Raw genomic sequence first — 18,502 nt, 5'->3', positions numbered from 1 at the left:
AAAAAATGAATTTTGCAGCCTTAATAACGGTGGATCAACGTTTACCTAGTGCGCCACATTCTTCAGCCACAGGCGTACAGTGAGCCGACTTTCCTGTATCAACTGTTAAATAAATGTGATAGATCACGGGCCTCTCACTACTATAGATAGGCAAAAACCTCGCCCAGTTATTTTAGGGGGCGAGGCAATCAGTGTACAGACAGCATACTACAGAGTACAACACACCTTTCTCTCTGAGGCCATAGCAGTCTAGTCGACATTTCCTGCTTTGCTGTCCCGTGCCATGGCCTTTGTCGTTGGGGCTATCTTCCTCCTAACACTAGCAAGCATAAGCAGCCCATCATACTTGGGAGGTTTCACCAGGTGGCGATTTATGTCACGGGCATGTGCTGCCGAGTTTCCTCTCTCTTGCGTGCGCGCGGTGAAATGCATTGGCAAGAATGGACGCAATTGAGATATTTTTGAGCGTTCTGGCGTCTCAACTGTTTGGCAGCATCCTGGGGCCCATCAAGCGTTTGCTTGCGCTCATCTCGCCATGGGATTCGATTGAATAAAGATTTCGTAATGGCTACCTCTGCGTCCTCCTTTCGATTGTTGCGCATTACCAGGCAACACAAGCTTGGTTATGAGGGATATGTTAGTCGAGTTCAAGGGCATAACAGCCAAGGAGACATGCAATGGGCCTCTGACTTATTTCCGGCCTCGTGAAGGAACAAACGAAATGAAAGGAGGGCTCCTCTGCGCAATCAGAGCATGGTGTGATGGATGGGGTACGAGAGGCATATTTGATAGTCGCAAACTAAAAGCATCCCGACTGTTGGAACAGTCGAACCAAGTATAAGAATCGCAAGGAAACCCCTCCCAACAGGAGATATTCCTCGCCACAGAGCATACAGCAACCCCCAGTTCCCTAAAGTCCCTTTTGCCTGCACAGCATCAGCTTTCTCACTGCCTTCCCTGCCTTTCCTGCCTTCCCTGCCTTGCCTGCCTTCACTTTTATATTGCCCCTGCAAAACCCCGTTTCAAACATGGCCGACGAACCGCCCCTGGATGCTGCCGAGCCCAAAGATGGCGTACGCGGCCGCATCACCTTTGATCCCAATGCAAACGACGGTCGTCAGCCCCAGGGCGGCACTCCGTCGCGCATGCGTTCTGCGTCGCGCAGACGCTCCCGGAGCCGTGACAGTGGCAGCTCGCGCAGCCGCCTGCCTGCATCTCCGGTTGCCGGCATCCGCATTGAGTGTACGTTGTTGTGTATCGCTGAAGCATCGCTTGGGCTTGACTAACATGTTCTTTGCCAGACCGTACGCTCTCCATCCAAGTGTCCGAGAGCCGCCGGGTCGAGGAGGACCGTGGCGCCGACAGCAAGGCGGCGGCTGCCAAGAAGGACGACCAGGACTACTTTGCCAACCTGTCCTTCCACGAGGTAGACGTGGACCAGCTCTGCCAGCAGCTGAATGTCGCCCAGGACGCTGGCCTGTCCGAGCACGCCGCATCGCAGCGCCTCGCGCGCGATGGCAAGAACACGCTCCCGCGGCCCAAGACGAACTATCTCAAGAAGATCCTGCTGTATCTCTTTGGCGGCTTCTGCTCCATCCTGTGGATCGGCGTCATCGTCTTCTTCGTCTGCTGGAAGCCCCTGAGCAACCCGCCTTCGCCGACCAACCTCGCGCTGGCCATCTTGGTCATCATTGTCATCTTGCTGCAGGCTGGTTTCTCCGGTTTCCAGGACGAAGGTCTCTCTCCCGATTCCCATTGCATTCTCCTTTTCCCTCTGTTCCACATGTCCGGGCAGGGTTTAATGTTTTCTCTTCCAGTGGTCCACCCAGCGAACCATGAAATCCATCCTCGGCCTCATGCCCTCGGAGACGCTGGTCCTGCGCGACGGCGCACTCAGCAAGCGGCCCACCGCGGACCTGGTCAGCAGCGACGTCGTCCATCTGAAGATGGGCAACCGCGTGCCGGCCGACATGCGCGTCGTCAGCCACTCGGGCGACCTGCGCTTCGACCGCTCCATGCTGACGGGCGAGCCGGAGGAGATTGAAGGCACGGTGGACGCCACGGACAGCAACATTCTCGAGAGCCGCAACATTGCGCTCATGGGCACCATGGTCGTCAACGGCGGCGGCGTGGGCGTCGTGATTCTCACGGGCTCGCGCTCCGTCATGGGCCGCATTGCCAAGGCCACAGCCAACGCCAAAGAACGCGTGCCGCTCGTCCAGCAAGAGATCTGGCGCTTTGTCCGCATCATTGTGGTGCTCACAGTGGTGCTCGCCCTTTTGATTCTGCTGACGTGGGTCGGCTGGCTGCGGAAGGACCACTATGGCTACATGAACGTCGTGGCCATGCTGAGTACGTTTTCATCGACCGTTGTTTTTTGTTGTTTTTTGTTGTTTTTGCGTTTCGCTGACATACCCTTCCCAACAGACGACGTCATGGGCTGCGTTGTCGCCTTCATTCCCGAAGGGATGCCGGTCGCGGTGGCATTGACGTTGATGCTCGTCGCCAAGCGCATGAAAGCCGCCGACATCTTGCCCAAAGGCCTGACGACTGTCGAGACCCTGGGCTGCGTCAATGTCATCTGCTCGGACAAGACGGGCACGTTGACCCAGAATCAGATGCGCGTCAGCTCGGCCGCATTCGTCGACCGTCCTCTGCACCCCGCGGATCTGACGCGCATGCTGGAGGAGGAGGACGAGGCGGACCCGGCGGCGCAGAATCCGAGTCTCGCGCGGCTGCGCCAGGCCGCGCTTCTCTGCAACGACGCCACCTTTGATCCGACGACTCTCGCGCTGCCCGTGGACGACCGGGCCGTCCAGGGCAACGCCACCGACGCGGCTGTGCTCCGCTGGGCCGCGGCCGGCAAGAATGCCGACGACATTGTCGCCGCGTCGCCGAGGCTCTTCCAGATCGCCTTCAACTCCACCAACAAGTGGATGCTCACCATGCATCCGATGGCCGGCCACGACCACGATCACGAGAAGGCGGGCGCGGGCGGCAGCCCCGTGCAGGTGTTTGTCAAAGGCGCGCCAGACGTCCTGCTCCCTGCCTGCACAAAATACTGGTCGGGCACGTCGAATTCGGTCGCGCCTCTCGACGACGCCGCCCGGGCGGCCGTCCGGGCCTACCAAGACCAGCTGTCGTCCAATGCCGAGCGAGTCATTGTGCTGTGCGAAAAGGTCATGCACCCGGTCCATGCACGCGGCACCAACGCCTTGAGCGACGAGGTGGCCCTGACGGCGATGGCAGACCTCACGCTCGTCGGCATCCTGGGCATCACGGACCCGCCGCGCCCCGAGACCGCCCACACGGTGGCCGAGTGCCGCCGTGCCGGCGCCCGCTTCTTCATGGTCACGGGCGACTACAGCCTGACCGCGGCCGCCATCGCGCGGGCCATTGGCATCTTCACGGGGGACCGCGCGCCAGACACGCTCGATGCGGTCCAGTGGGCCTCCGCGACGCGGCCGGAGGAGCTGCGGCGCGCGCTGCGCGACGGCGCGCAGCACAGCCTGCTCCTGGACGGCGCCGGGATCGTGCGGCTGTCGGCGGCGGACTGGGACGTGGTGTGCGAGTACGGCGAGATTGTGTTTGCGCGCACGACGCCCGAGCAGAAGCTGCGCATCGTCAACGAGCTGCGGCAGCGCGACAACGTGGTGGCCGTGACGGGCGACGGCGTCAACGACGCGCCGGCGCTGCGGGCGGCGGACGTCGGCGTGGCCGTTGTCGGCGGCAGCGACGTGGCCATCGAGGCGGCCGACCTGGTGCTGCTGGACCGCTTCAGCGCCATTGTCGACGCCGTCCGCCTCGGGCGCCTCGTGTTCCAGAACCTGCAAAAGGTCATCTCCTATCTGCTCCCCGCCGGCAGCTGGTCCGAGATCTGGCCCGTGCTGGTCAATGTCTTTTTCGGCGTGCCGCTGCCGCTCAGCGCGTTCCTCATGATTGTCGTCTGCGTCTTCACGGACCTGTTCCTGTCGCTGTCGCTGATTATGGAAAAGGAAGAGTTTGACCTGCTCTCGCTGCCGCCGCGCAACCACAAGCGCGACCACCTGATCACGGCCAAGATCTACATCCAGGCCTACCTGGTCACCGGCACCATGGAGACGTGCGCCGCGCACGCCATGTTCTTCTTGTACATGTGGCGCTACGCAGGCATCCCCGTCCGCGATCTCTTCTTCCTCTTCGAGGGCTACACGGCCGGCTTCCACGGCTACACCGTGGACGAGCTGATCCACTTCAACAACGCCGGCCAGTGCGTCTACTTTGTCTGCCTCGTCATGCTGCAGTGGGGCAACATCCTGGCCGTGCGCAACCGGCGCATGAGCATCGTGCAGGCGGATCCCTTTACCCGGGCGCGTCGCAATCCGTGGCTCGGCCTGGGCATGGCGATGAGCCTCGGCATTGCCGTCTTTGTCACGGAAGTGCCCGGCATACAGTCTCTGTTCAATACGGCAAGCGTTCCGCTCGAATTTTGGTTGATTCCCATTCCGCTGGGCGTCGGCATTTTGTGCGTCGACGAGATGCGCAAGCTGCTGGTTCGCCTGTTTCCCAAGGGTCCGCTCGCTCGGATTGCTTGGTAGAGGCAAGTGGCCAGCGCCTAGAACAACCCAAACTGCTACCTACTCCACCTCGTGTGCCGCGCAAAGAGCCTCGACCACGTCGTCGAGATACTGCGTCGCCTGCGGCAGGACCGCCGTCATCTGCATAAAGGAGTGTGGAACGCCCAGATACCTGTACGCCGCACGACAAGTGACAAGTTAGCCAACGGACACGATCGGACTGGGACATCGGTACGGCCGGATCACTTGTTTTCTTGTACGCACCGCCGCATCGTCACCGTGTTGCCCGCCGCGACGAGCCGGCGTCCGTACGCCTCGCCTTCGTCGCGCAGGATGTCGCACTCGGCCGTCGCCAGGAACGTGGCGCACAGGCCGTCCCAGCGCGGCGCCTCCAGCGGCGCCACCCACCACGCTGGCACGTGCTTCTGCCGCGCAGCCCGCTCGGCAGTGGGGGGCGGAGGCATCGCCACGCGGGCGAGGTAGTGCATGCGGTCCCAGTCCAGCAGCGCCGTGTGCCGCATGGCCCGCACCGACGCCCACGCCGAGTCCTCGGCGCGCTCGTGGCGCGCGTGGTCGTCCGGCGCCAGCGCCGGCACCGTCGCCACCAGCAGCCGAAGTGGCAGGCCGGCATCGCGGGCGCGGTGCTGCACGACGACGGCCAAGAGGCCGCCGGCCGATGTGCCGCCGATGGAGACGCGGTCGGGGCGCACATGGAGCGCGGCCGCATTGGCTCGTACCTAGGCCGCCAGATGGGCAGAGTGTCAGTGGTCGCCTGGGGCGTCGTGCAGGGGGCTGAGCAGCAGCGCACTGACCCACTCGAACGCTTCCCAAGCATCCTCAACGTTCCGGCCAAACGGAAACTCTGAACCGTCAGCAATGGCCAGACACGAAACGAGATGAAAAGCACAACAATAACGTACCAGGGCACAGCCGATAGTCGACATCGACCGCCACGATGGGCAGCCGGTCTCGCAGCTGTCGGCAGATGGCCGCATCCGACGTCAGGTCGCCAAACACCCAACCGCCGCCTGCAGCCAGTAGGGGGTCAGAAAGGAGTACAGAAACAAATGGCCGTTTACAAGACCACAAGACGACAAGACCAGAAGACACGAATACGGACCGTGGAAGTTTATGTGCACCGGATACGGCCCTGGCCCGGCCCTGGACGCGTCCGGGTGGTAGACACGCACGACAAAGGCGCCATCCGTCGAGGGCACGGTCCAGTCCTTGGTGTCGGGATCGTCGTCCTGGATCCAGGGCCGCGCCCAGGCCGCCGGGTTGGCGCGGACCTCGGCCAGCGGCACCTGGTGTGTGGCCTCTTTGTGCGCCAGATTCTTGTTGTAGTACTCGACGAAGCGCGGGTCGAGGCGTCCAACCATGTCAAGATGGATGGGATTGAGGGGGGGGGATGACGATGATGAGGGGGAGGATGAGGACGGGGCCATATTGGTGTTGGTTTGTCTCTTATTTCAGTCTTTTCTTCCTGTTTTTTGTATTCTGTTTTCCTGTTTTTACTTGTCCAATAGCTAATTGTATCAAAGAAGCGTTGAAGAATTACACATAAGATAAACGCAGCTGGACCTCGTTCGGGATGATTCTGGATTTTAGGTCTCGTAGAAGCAGACCGGCGGCTGTCGGTATTGGACAGCAACGAGCATCAAGGTGTCGTTGGAGAGCCGGGGAATTCTCCACATAATTATGGGGAAGTCCAGCCAAGTCAAAGAGTGACTTACACCACAATACTTTGGCCGAGCAAAGACCCGGCTCCGTCTTCAGCAGCACCCACCGCAATCTTTACGCGCGCGGAACTAAGGAACGAGCTGGACAGCTCATGGAGACGTTTCCTGCTAACAGTCTTCCTCGACAGGGAGCGACAAAAAAAGAAGAAAAAAAGGCTCTTCACAAGGACTGCCATCAATCACCGGACTCTGATGGTCTGATGGTGGCGTCGATACGGATGGTTTTGCAAAGAAAGATGCTGTAGTCACCAAGTATGTAGTCACCAAGTACCATGTGGCATGCTAATCGCATCACGGGACAAGAATGCATCGTCGGAAAATGACTGGAGGCCAGCTCTCGAGCCGGCGGAAAACTTGAAGTTGCAATGAATGTTTTCCAAGTGTCGAACAAGAGGAAGAGGAGAGGGCGGGCATTGTAAGACCCGGACAAGTCAGGCCAGGTATCAAGAAACAATAAGCTGCGGAAAGGGGTTTCCGCCGAAATTCAAGGCAGCATTTTCATTGCACTCTGGCGTGTGAATAGCATACTGTACAGTTCTGTGAGAGAGGTAAGCATACACCTGCCCCCTTTCTTGCTTGACAGAGCAGCACCATGGCTACATATCGAACACCGAATTTAGGCAACCGTGGGGGCCAAAACCAAGACTGGCCTTGCAGATTGATGCCCAACATTGTTTGCGGCCGACGAGGATAGTGTGAACATACAAGTGACTGCTTTTCCCTTTTATTTTGTATGAGCGTAGACAACGTCAATTTGTTCATTGTTTGTTGCTCAGCTTTGCCTATCGTTGCACCCACGACAAATAACGACTCCATTACGTTGCACTGCAAGCCCTCGAAAACGTCTCACCATCTCGAGCTTCCACTATGGCTAACACGTGGATCGCACATGGCATTATTGTCGACAAGCGTCTGGAGATGCCGTATCGCGACGCAAAGTTGTCGGTAGACGGCAATGGGAACGAGATCGATCCAAAGGAACACGCCACAGTTCACCTTTTCGAGAATCTCTTCAACCGGGTGTTGTTTACCGGTGACGATTATTTCGTCAACTCGCAAGTGCCCCCTGCATCAAAAAAAGGCAGCGAGAAGGCTTGCGACATCGCCATCAAATACGTTGACGGCAATTTGCAGCACAGGATCTTTTGTTTTGCCGAGGCCAAGCGCGCTCGAAATAAGACACATGCCAAGATCCAAGATATGGAAAAGCAAGCACTCGGCTATTGTGCCGACCACCTGGCCGCAAACAGCGACATCAATCTCATCTTTGCTTGTACACTCGTCGGCGCTTCTGTGCGGTGCTGGTCGCTCCAGCGCGGCGACAACGTTCTTCGGCCGTTTTGGAGCGGTGCCGGATCTTCGTACGCGCAGTACCTTGACGTTGGAGAAGACGCCAACCGGGGCGCTCTCCTAGATGCATTTGGCTTTATGGCGAATATGCCCCTGGATGGGGCCCTGCCACTCGATATGCAACATAGCGACATTGGACGCGTTATTCCCACCTTTAGTGTTGATAGCGTGCCCGACGCAACGGAGACGCCTATTGATTTCAATTATACATCGACGAGCGTATCGTACCTACGGCCGGACCAACCCTTAACGGGCGTCGATTTCTTTCCAAACCAAGACGATATCCCATCAACGGAACTCGATACAAACACGTTTGCGAACACAGCTCGCACTATCCGAAGCGCAACATCCAAAGAACAAAGTCAGCTCACGCCAGACAATTATGTTGACGTTTCCGTGCTTAGGCCTGGGAGAACAATCGCCGACACAGTATTCCGGCTCAAGCCCAAGAGAGGTGGTATTTTGGAGAAGAAAGGAAGGGAGCTGGAACAGGTCATATGCGGTACGGATACAGACAATGGTGACCAGAGTTGCTGGATCTATATTGGTAAGGCGACGCGCCGATGCTACTGGACATGGACATTGGACGTTGACAGGAAGGGGAAGCAGATCAGTTCTCTTCATGTCTAGTATTGACCTGCCACCGAGCTGGCGAAGCTGTGTGGTTCGTTTTGTTTGCCGTAGGCTGCTATACCATTTGATTTTAAATTAATCATCTAGACGATCGGAGTCGATACTGCGCACGCGCCGTAGGCGAAAGCTGTTACCTCGAGGGTCGGGAAACGTGACACGGAGGAATGTCGGCTTCCAGGCGTAAACTAGGTCTCTCCTCTCTGTAAACCACCACACGATAAACTATATATAATATTAACACGTGAAACGAAAAGTAACGCCACCACTACCACCACTACCACCACTGCCACAAATCTACACTCACCTTCAATTCCTGATGGGAAAATACAACGTCAAAGGGCCCGACGGCGTTGCTACCCAGGACAATGTCGGATACGTAGCTGGCATCGGGTGCAAACCGAAACGTGATGGCCGAGCACGACGCGACATTGTTGCCAAGGTCTGTAATGGTCGATGCGGGATCCGGGTCGCTGTGACTTTTGCGTGAGACCACGGCAGTCGGCGACCAGCGCCCGAGAATCGCGACGCGGCCGTTGTCGAAATGTATGCACAGACCGACACACCGTGGTTGTGGTCCTGCTCCCTGCCGGCAGACCTGGAGTCGCGTGACGCCAATGTCAGTCTGACTGGCCGAAACAAGATCGGCCGAACTGAAAAAGGCGGACCCTCTATTGAACGACTCGTCCACACGCAGAGGCGAGGGAGGGTATGGAATCGTGACCACAACGGGTGCCGGAGGTACAGACTTGGCATCCCACCCTGACCACCGGTCGACACGGACCCCGATGCTCTTCCAACAACAGGCATCGGCCGTCAAACGGTCGATGAACAGACCTTGCACTGCTTTCTTCTTTTCGTTTCCCCTGTTCTCCGTCAGCACGACCGAGGTACTGCTTCTCGTGAACGATTTAAATATACGACCAAACAGAGAATGACGTCCCATGTTGGTCGCCAACTAAGTATGCATTAGTAAGACATGTGCCGGACACAGTCACACGAAAAAAAAAAAGGCGGGTATGAAAGCGAACGGAACATACAACAAGTGCCGGCCCGTAGTCGGCGCGATGGTGACGCGTTTCGCACACCTGTAGGGCTACAAAGATGATACGTTCGCCTTGCGTGAGTGGGAAATGCACCCGCACGCCACAGTGGCAGCCAATGTGCCGTTGCTCGTCCGATGACGCAATCCCGTCACCGCCGAAATGCGCTGTCATCCCGACGATGCCGTCGCGGGCGCAGTATGCCGTCAGGCCGCTCGTATACGTGCCCACAGTATCTCCATCCCCGAGCTGCAGAGGCAGGTATTCGCAGAGACGGCGGCCTGGGTGGTGCAGGAGGCGGCCGGGATACCGTTCTGTATCGGCAATCACGAGGTCGTCCAACGCAGGCGGCCCGTCCGTCTCGTCTGTGTTCCAGAGCGACCGCGTTGGCCATTCATGATGGGGCAGGTCGGGGGTGTCATCCACGCCATCCGAGCGGATACACAGCACCTTGATGTCGTCGCGGCACGCGACAAGCTGCGTTGCCGTGTAGTCGAAAAGTAGCGTCTGCACACAGCGATCTAGGCCAGGGCGACCGACACCGCCCAGCGACGGCGACGTGGACCAGTCCTCGTACCGCAGGGTCAGAGCCTGGACGCCGAGGGGCCCCATCCAAATCTTGACGCTCGTGATGCTGATTCCGCCACGAATCGGAATGCACACATCCCATGGACGACTGTCGCTCGTGCCATCTAGGTCGGTGTATGCCTCGCTGTGTGTCCGCTTCCGCTTCCGTGACCGCACCTGGGTCTCCTCCTTGGCAAGAAACGCAACTCGTTGGAGGTACATGTGGCCAAACACGCGAATGGAGCGAGCAACGAGATGACCCCGCACTCCTGCACGACCATCTGCGTTTTGTGGATGGAGGTCGAGAAGGGGATCGTCATAGATGTTTGGGTCTGTCTGTGGCAGCAAGTATGGCAAAAACGACGCAGTCTCAAGCGCACGGAGAAGAGAGGCAACGAGACCGCCGTGTACATTGCGTGCCACCTGTGCTCGAAGTTCTCCCGGCAGCTTGGATGCCTCTGCGAGCAGGACATCCAGAGCGCTGGACGCAGACTCGCCCGTGGACTCGGCCACACGCGGCGACGAAAGCGTGGAGAGGGCCAGGGTGTATTCCTCATCGCCGCAGGGACGTGGCATGATGGACCGCGTCTGCTGACCTAGCCGATAAAGGCGAGAAAAGGGCAGTGCTGTATCGGGCGGGCGTACCGCCTTCCAGCAACATCCATGTACACAGAACAGGGCACGGTGAGGGCTGGCATGTGTGGCGTCCTGGCTGGGTCGTGTGGCGATGGATATATGGAGAGATTGTGCCCCGGCGGCATGCTCCGGAGTCCTATTCCTATCCCTATTCTTCAGGATCCACGTGGGTCCGCGCACGTCGGGAGGCCATTTGCTCGAACGCAGGTCGGCCCGGAAGACGTGGACGCTAACGGGCGCCGTGGGCACACCCGACCGCGCATCTTCTGGTGCCGTATCAAAGACTGTGGCGTGTAATTAGTAAATAGATCGCGCCCAAACGGGGGGGACAAGATAGTAGAAAGGGACCCCCGTACAGCCGATGATGTCACTCTCCCACTCTTCGCTGTCATTGTCTCGCAAAGGTCGACCGATGCAATGCTTCCAGGTCGATCGTGGCAAGTCGCGTCGGCACAATATACAATATGGCTCAAGGGTGAGGGATATGGCGTCTGCCGTATTTCTGGCCATGGCCTCCGAAACCGGTGCAGAGCCGAGGGTGGCTCGATGCAAACGGACTGATGATGGATTAGTTGAGTATCTTGCTCCAGTCTTTGTCTGGATGTATAGCGGCCGATGCTCATGACAAATGACAAGACGCAGCCAGCCGGCAGATGGGCCCCGAAGATATGAGAAAATAAAAGGTTACGGAATCAATCAGAAAAACATGGCATGTTACGTCGTTTGTGAGAGAGATTTGTACGAATACTATGAAGAAACCAGGAATCGAGCTCAGGGGCAGGACCGCACATTTGGTGGCCTTGGCTTAGAGGAGACGTCCCATAATCGTACAACAAAAAACTCGGATCATGTGACAAAAGTGACTAAAATAGGTCATGTGATCAATTAGTCAGGAACGCGAGCGATTACCCGCGCGTCAAAAAAGTGAGGCTGTAAAAATACATCGCGAAGAATATCGTTAAAATGACCACGTTTTGTATTAAGTAGAAGAAAATTATTTTTATATTATAAATATATTAATTACGTATTATTTTTTAGTACCCTTTTTTATTTTTTTCGATTTTTTTTTATAAAAGTAGTGTGGTAACCGAAGTATAATAATTTTAAATTAAAATTATCTTTTTCGATATTATAATATTACCTTTTATTATTTTAACCGTACTTAATACTTTTTTTATATATTTTAAAGTTAAAAAACGTTTATATTATAATATTTATTAGTATATTTTTACGAGGTTATAAGTATTTAAAGTAAAAGAAGTATTATTATATTACTAGTTACTTATTATTTATATTACTAATACTTTTATTTATAAGTAAACGGTAAAATATCGTTAAAGGATATTTACGTATATTTTAAGTACGAGGTATCGTATATTACTTTTATAAACTATCGATATCGTCGATTAACCGTATAAAAAAACGTAAAAGTATATTTAAACTATTAATAAACCTTATATTTTATTATACCTTTTACTTTTAAATTAAAAAAAAAGACGTTTAATATAATCTTTAATATTATAGTCTTATTTATCGGTAACCTCGTCTTTTAAATCGTTTAAACTAATATTAATAATAAAAATACTCGACGTATTATTAAAAACCTCTTTACCTACCCTTTATATATTTATAATATTAACTTACTTTATTATTTACGAAAGTTTATATTTTAACTTTAAAAAAAGTTACTCGTAACTTTAAAAAGGACACGTTTTATACTTTTATATACTATCGAAAAAGTATATATTATTAATTAAAGGTTCGAAGTAATAAAAAATATACTTATAAAAAAAGAAACGGTTTATTAAAAAGGTAAAGTAACCGTATATTTAATATTATAAGTTTATATAATATCGTTAAATAATTATAAGATTTATAAGTTATTAAATCGTCGTCTTTTATTACTTTTTAAAGGTTTTATATTAATTTACGTAAGTAATACGGTGGTTTTTTTTAAGTATTATATATATTTATTTAACCGTGTTAAAAAGTACGTAAGTAATTAAAACTTATATTATTAAGTCGATATATAGTCGATTAAAACGATATAAAAAGTCGTGTTTAATCCGACGTTAATAAGACTTAATAATTATAATCGTCTTTAAAATAAAGATTTTTACGGTATTTATAAAACGAGCCTATAAAGATTAATAATTTTATTTATACTAGTTAAAATATATATAAACTTAAAGTTTAAAGTAGTTACGAGTTCGACACCACCCGTATATCTTGTTTACGTATACTTTATAAATAAACTTTACGTTATAATAAGTCCCGTTACCGTTTAGTATTAACGGGTATACGTTAAAGTAACGTATAAATATTTTAAGTATAATCTTCTTCTCGTTTAAAGATAAAGACTTTAACGAGGCGTTTTTTAGTGTGTTAATAGTACGTTACGTATAATTATATATCTTTTTACGATATAGTCTTTTAAACCGTCGTATTAATAAGAATTCTTAGTAAGGTTTTAAATTAAAAACGAGTTATAAAACCTTAAAAGGGTGGTATTATAATAAGTTCGTTATTTTAATATTTATTAACCTCGTTTTAATCGTACGTTTTATATACTAAGTATATAATTATACTTTAATAACCGAAAAGACGTAACGAATAACCGTAATTTTAAATTAGTCTTTATTATAGTTAAAAAACGAAGGTGTAAAACTATTATCTCGAATAAAAGTTAAAAAAAAATAATCGTAACCCTCGTAACGTTAACGTCGGTCTTTTTAATATTAAACGTTATCTTTATTATCTCGAAGAAAAAGTATACGAAAAAAACGTTAGTCCCGTTAACCTTCGTAAAAATAGTAAATAAATTTATATTAACGTTATTTATACCGAAAGTAACGTCGATAAAAAACTCTTTTACGATAAAAGTAAACGGTTATATTATTTCTTTATAAAAAAAAGTAAACCCTTTTATATTACTATAAACGTACTCTTTAAAGGTAAATTTATCGGTTTTTTTTAATAAAAGTAATAGTGTAAAGACGTATTAATTTTAATCTCGTACTTAAAGATTTTTATTAATCTTTCTTTACCGGTAATAAACTTAAAAAAGGGTTATACGGTTTACGTTAAACACTTTATTAGTAATAAGGTCGTAGTAAATCTTTACAAAAGTGTAAAAGGTAGACCGTATATCGATATACTTTAAAACTTTTTACTTAAAATTAATATTTATATATATCTTATAGTAACGGTGGTAAAGAGAAAGTGTAAACGTGTACTCGATATAATACACTTTAATCGTTAAACGGTTATTATAATCGTAACGTTTAAAGTTTCTTTTATCTCGTTAACTCTCGTTTTTATTTTTTTATTTTATATTCGTATTTTAATAATAATAAAAATAAAACGTAAATAAAATATAAGTTTTATAGTTTATTTTTAAGAAAAAACGATAACTATTAATTTATTAAATAGTGTCGATTAAAGTTAAAATAACTTACAAGACGTCGTTTTCGAGTACCTTTCTTTTTTTTTTAAATTTTATTAATTTAACGAAAGAGAGGGGAAAGGGATAAATAAACGGTCGATAATAAATAATATATTAATAAACGTAGGTTTATTATTCTTTTAATTATATTAATTATAAAGAAAATAAAAAAAAAATTAATTAAGTAAAAAGAGTATATTAATAACTTTTACGTTTATAACTTTTAATAAAAAACCTTTTAAACGTTTAATTTAAAAGTAAAACGTTTTTTTTTATACCTTATATAAGTCTTTTTTTACTTATTATTTTATAAAAGTCCGAATTTAATAATATCTCGTACTATTTAATATTTTAAATAATACCTTTTAATAAGGTTATCGGGAGAAGGGTCGAGAGGTAAAAAGGGAGGGTCGAGAGGTAAAAAGGGAGGGTTAAAAGATAAAGGGGGGTCGAGAGGTAAAAAAGGGTCGAGAGGTAAAAAGGGGTCGAGAGACGGTTAAGGTTTTAAAGAGGTGTCGATTTTTAACGACGGTAAAACGTTATAATAACTTAAAAAAGAAAAGAAAAGTTAACTATATATATAAAAAGACGGTCGAATAAATAATATAAAAATAATCTATATACCGTCTTTTATAGTGGTTTAATTACCGAAAAGTTATAAGGGTAAAAGAACGTGTAGATTATATAAACGGAGGATTATAGTGATAGATGTAGGTAAAAGTAAACAAAAAAGAGGGCGCGGCGCGTTTTCGACGTAGTTACGAGAAAAGCGGACCCGCTAGTCCTTAAAAGGATAGCATTTTTTGTTACATGATCCGAGTTTTTTGTTGTACGATTATGGTTTATGTTAGAGGAGTGGAGGTCACGGGGTATAATATGTGACTAGAACACGTGATACGAATTCGGGGTCTAGGAGGTTAAATCCTAGGAGTGAGGTAATTATGGATTCGGGGGCAGATTCTACACATACACAACAATGCATACTTTTATGGCCATACACTGTATTCAACAATGGTATAGTTACCACGTAAGGTCTGAGTCGTATACGTTACATATCTGTGGGCCGTACTCCGTACACAACCAACCCAATACAAGTACAACGAGTGCCACGGGATCTAGGATTGCCCGGGAGGGCCCATTGTCGAATATGACTACATCCCGATGGACACAAGCTTGCCCAGCGCGTTGGCGCATTACTGCGTGTAGGCGGCAAACTCCTCCGACGTGGCCTTGAGCTGGCGCTCGTGCTCGCCGTTGGCGACCATCTCGTCGATGACGCGGCCGGCCACCTTGAAGGCCTCGACGCCGGCCGGCACGCCCGTGTAGATGGTCGCGTGGACAATGGCCTCGCGGATCTCCAGCTCGGTGACGCCGTTGCGCAGCGCGCCGCGGACGTGGACGCCCAGTTCGGGCCAGCTCTTGATGGCGACGAGGATGCCGAGATCTGCAGTGTTGTCAGCCTGGAGAAGCGGACGGGGAAAAGGCAAACGGCACGCGGGCATCGGGCTTCTCACTCAAAAGACTGCGCTGCTGGCGGGTCAGGCCCGGGCGGGACCAGGTCTCACCCCAGCACCACCTGTTGTGGTTAGTTTAGAGTTATGATGGGTATCAAAAAAAGAAAAAAAGAAATCTCGCTATAGCCCAGGGACAACACACTCTGTCGTCAGTTTCTGTCCGGCAAAGGCAAACTCGCTGTTCCCGTTGTTGATGGAGCGATCGACGTAGGCGTCGCCCAGAACCTCGCGGCGGTTCTTGAGGCCCTTCTTGAACAGCTCCTGGCTTGACATGGTGGCGATAGGAATGCGGCAGACGTGGTAGCTGTGGGAGTGGATGAATGTAGAGTAGCGTTTGTCGAAAGACGGAAAACCAAGACGATGGGAAAAGCTACTGAGCGAATTTAGAGATCAAATGTTTCATGTTGATCTTTGTTTTGTAGGCCAACACGCCGGCTTCGATTGCATAATGGGATCGGCAACCCGGCTGTCGGTTGCCATCGGTAGCTGTTTCTAGCCATGAGTCCTAGAGACGTGTGTCATAGCTAGATATGTGGGTTATGCTCGTCAATTTAACCACCCTCATGTGTGCCAACCGCATCTCTGCACGAGGCCATGAGGCTGAGGTCGTCGCCTGGGTTGATGGTGTTGAATCCATAGCGGATTGGCAAGGATTGTTGTATTTTGTTTTGTTCTCAAAGGGTACAATACTGGAGATATAATGACATGCCCGGAGCTACAGACATCCACCCCCGCTCCTACTCCCAGTCCTCCTTGCCGCCAATGTACCGGTAGACAACGCGCGAGTCGAGGCTCTGGCACCTGGGGTCGGCGCTCGTCGCGGCGTACGTGTGCATGCTCGCGTCGCCGAGCACCAGCCGGGCGCCGACGCGCTTCGCCATGTCGACGGCCAGGCCCATGTCCTTGCGCATCAGCTCGACCTTGAAGCCGCCGCGGTAGCCGTGGCTGGCCGGCGCGTCCGGGCTGATGCCGGGCACCGGGTTGAACTTGTCAGCGACGTGGTTCTGGCCGGAGCCGGCGTGGATGACGCGCGCCAGCACGCGCGCGTCGCAGCCGGCGCGCATGCCCATGTTCATGGCCTCGGCCGTCGCAATGGCAATGGTGCCGGACAAGTAGTTGTTGCTCAGCTTGGCCACCAGCCCCAGCGACGGCCCGCCGCACGCAATCACGCTGCGGCCCAGCAGGCCCAGCAGCGCGCGCAGCGTGGCCCAGTGCGGGTCGTCGCCGCCGTCGGACGCGCCCACGAAGATGCCCAGCGTCGCGTGCCGCGCGCCCAGCACGCCGCCGCTCACGGGCGCGTCGTAAAAGGCCGCCGTCGGGTGGGCCGCGCGCAGCGCCGCCAGCACGTCGAGGCTCGTCGCCGTGTCAATGGTCGAGCACTCCAGCAGGATCTTGCCGGCCAGGTCCGCCTGGAGGATGCTCGCCGGCCCGTCCAGGTACACGGCGCGCACGTGGCGGCCCTCGGGCAGCATCGTGAAGATGATTTCCTGTGGTGCCAGCGCGTTGTCAGCATGTCGTCGCTTTCGTCATGCGGAATCAGCCCAGAAATGCCTACCGAGGATTGCGCAACGTTCTTTGCAGAGGCCTTTGCGGAGATACGCTCCGGGAAGCTGGCGACGAGCTCCTACACGGCCGCCTCGTTCACGTCGTGAATGTACAGCTTGGTTCCTTTTGGCGTCTTCTTGACCAGGTTGATCACCATCTCCTTCCCCATGGCCCCAACGCCGACAAATCCAATCGTCTGGGCCATTCTTTCTGAATTGCTGCGTAGGGTGTTGGGTCGCGTTTCGTAGCCGTTGGGGACTGCACCTAGAACTCGAATCAGAAAACAGGATTGGAAACATGGACTGGTATTTTCTATATTTTCTCTATTTACAAATGCATGCGATCCGATGTCGCTGGCTGCCACCGGCAACAACTTACACAACATAGCCACGCCCCTGCTTTCACCTTTGCCGACTGCCGCAGATTCATCGGCGGTGACGCAAACGAAACGTGGCTATGTCGTACTCTCGCCGTTTACCGTCTCGGTAAGCTGACTGCCGCACCACAGGAAATGATGTAAAGATATGGATGGGGAAAAGCGGCCCCCAGACAGCCGGCCTGCCCCAGATTCGACGGCATGCTAAAACGTGGGGAGAGAGGGAGAAAACCAAAATCGGTATAGCCGATATACCGGTGCAGCTTGCGTACTTGAGTTGGGTGGAGTTATGGAGGCCAAGACTGCTTTTGCAAAATTACGTCTTATACATTGTCAGTCTGGAAATAGGGACCCATGTGCATATGGGCAAGTCAAAGCCTTGCGTCTGTATTCACTATCTCTCGTCTATACTGTTGTCTCACTAGGAGGAGTACTAGGTGGAATTCTAATTACCACGCGGCACCTGCCAACTCCTTGCGGAAGGCCGTCATGAGCTGTTGTGTTAGCCATAGTTTGCAACATGTGAAGCTGTCACATACTCTACGTCTTTCCTCCTCCTTTTGTTTGCTAAGGCTCATTCTCCCAACGTACCGGCCGTATGATGATTTTGTCGAGGTTCCAGACGCCCGACGTGGCGTAAATGTCCTTTTTGATCTCGGCCAGGACCTCGTCCTGCGTGGCTGCATGGGCGACGATGCAGCTGCCATTGAACGGCTTCTGCTGGCCCTCGATGGGCGGATGCGCCGTGGTGGCGCCTGCCGTGGACGGTCAGTGGCGTGTCCGTCTACTGTCATGACTATATTGACAGTGATTCATTCCATCTTACCTCCCATAGTCCAGGCCCCCGACTCGACGCGCGGCGCCAGACCGGCCAGATGTTCTCTGTATATTGTGAATATATGTACAATGTATACCGTGTGTAGTATAAGCCTCGGGGCAACGTACGGGCGAGCGGCCATGCGCTTCTCCAAGGCGCCGTCGTGGTCCGGAATAATGACGATCCAGTCAATCTTCGAAGCCATTGCCTTGGTTGTGATGATGGTGGTTCTTTTGCAGTGCCCAGAGTCTGAGGGAAAATGAAGCCCAAGCTGTCGTACGCAA

The 18,502-nt window shown here is 51.5% G+C and overlaps 6 protein-coding genes across 6 annotated transcripts; 1 reads left to right on the top strand and 5 right to left on the bottom strand.

Moving 5' to 3' along the window:
• Positions 1-1,028: 1,028 nt before the first annotated feature.
• On the top strand, positions 1,029-4,577 carry SPBR_02227 (sodium/potassium-transporting ATPase subunit alpha; the record flags this gene model as incomplete). Its single annotated transcript, XM_040760530.1, has 4 exons — positions 1,029-1,242; positions 1,302-1,693; positions 1,818-2,352; positions 2,428-4,577. The coding sequence occupies 4 exons, from the start codon at positions 1,029-1,031 to the stop codon at positions 4,575-4,577; spliced, it is 3,291 nt and encodes a 1,096-aa protein (XP_040620141.1).
• Positions 4,578-4,616: 39 nt separating this feature from the next.
• SPBR_09125 (uncharacterized protein) lies at positions 4,617-6,001 on the bottom strand (the record flags this gene model as incomplete). The annotated part of the gene is made up of 5 exons (XM_040767251.1): positions 4,617-4,728; positions 4,821-5,293; positions 5,369-5,418; positions 5,477-5,584; positions 5,677-6,001. The coding sequence occupies 5 exons, from the start codon at positions 5,999-6,001 to the stop codon at positions 4,617-4,619; spliced, it is 1,068 nt and encodes a 355-aa protein (XP_040620140.1).
• A 2,352-nt stretch (positions 6,002-8,353) lies between these two features.
• SPBR_02343 (uncharacterized protein) lies at positions 8,354-11,031 on the bottom strand (the record flags this gene model as incomplete). Its single annotated transcript, XM_040760646.1, has 4 exons — positions 8,354-8,500; positions 8,583-9,233; positions 9,316-10,805; positions 10,878-11,031. 4 exons carry the CDS (start codon positions 11,029-11,031, stop codon positions 8,354-8,356), a joined length of 2,442 nt encoding a protein of 813 aa, XP_040620139.1.
• A 4,128-nt stretch (positions 11,032-15,159) lies between these two features.
• SPBR_03271 (4-carboxymuconolactone decarboxylase) lies at positions 15,160-15,753 on the bottom strand (the record flags this gene model as incomplete). Its single annotated transcript, XM_040761574.1, has 3 exons — positions 15,160-15,410; positions 15,481-15,542; positions 15,623-15,753. The coding sequence occupies 3 exons, from the start codon at positions 15,751-15,753 to the stop codon at positions 15,160-15,162; spliced, it is 444 nt and encodes a 147-aa protein (XP_040620138.1).
• A 464-nt stretch (positions 15,754-16,217) lies between these two features.
• On the bottom strand, positions 16,218-17,230 carry SPBR_09130 (3-hydroxyisobutyrate dehydrogenase; the record flags this gene model as incomplete). The annotated part of the gene is made up of 2 exons (XM_040767256.1): positions 16,218-16,967; positions 17,126-17,230. The coding sequence occupies 2 exons, from the start codon at positions 17,228-17,230 to the stop codon at positions 16,218-16,220; spliced, it is 855 nt and encodes a 284-aa protein (XP_040620137.1).
• A 620-nt stretch (positions 17,231-17,850) lies between these two features.
• Positions 17,851-18,423, bottom strand: SPBR_03279 (uncharacterized protein; the record flags this gene model as incomplete). The annotated part of the gene is made up of 4 exons (XM_040761582.1): positions 17,851-17,895; positions 17,993-18,156; positions 18,228-18,283; positions 18,347-18,423. 4 exons carry the CDS (start codon positions 18,421-18,423, stop codon positions 17,851-17,853), a joined length of 342 nt encoding a protein of 113 aa, XP_040620136.1.
• Positions 18,424-18,502: the final 79 nt, after the last annotated feature.

The sequence above is a fragment of the Sporothrix brasiliensis genome (genome assembly GCF_000820605.1).
Source record: "Sporothrix brasiliensis 5110 chromosome Unknown Cont17, whole genome shotgun sequence".
NCBI lineage: Eukaryota > Fungi > Ascomycota > Sordariomycetes > Ophiostomatales > Ophiostomataceae > Sporothrix > Sporothrix brasiliensis.
The sequence above is the reverse complement of the archived record's forward strand: the minus strand, read 5'-3'. Positions and strand labels throughout refer to the sequence as shown.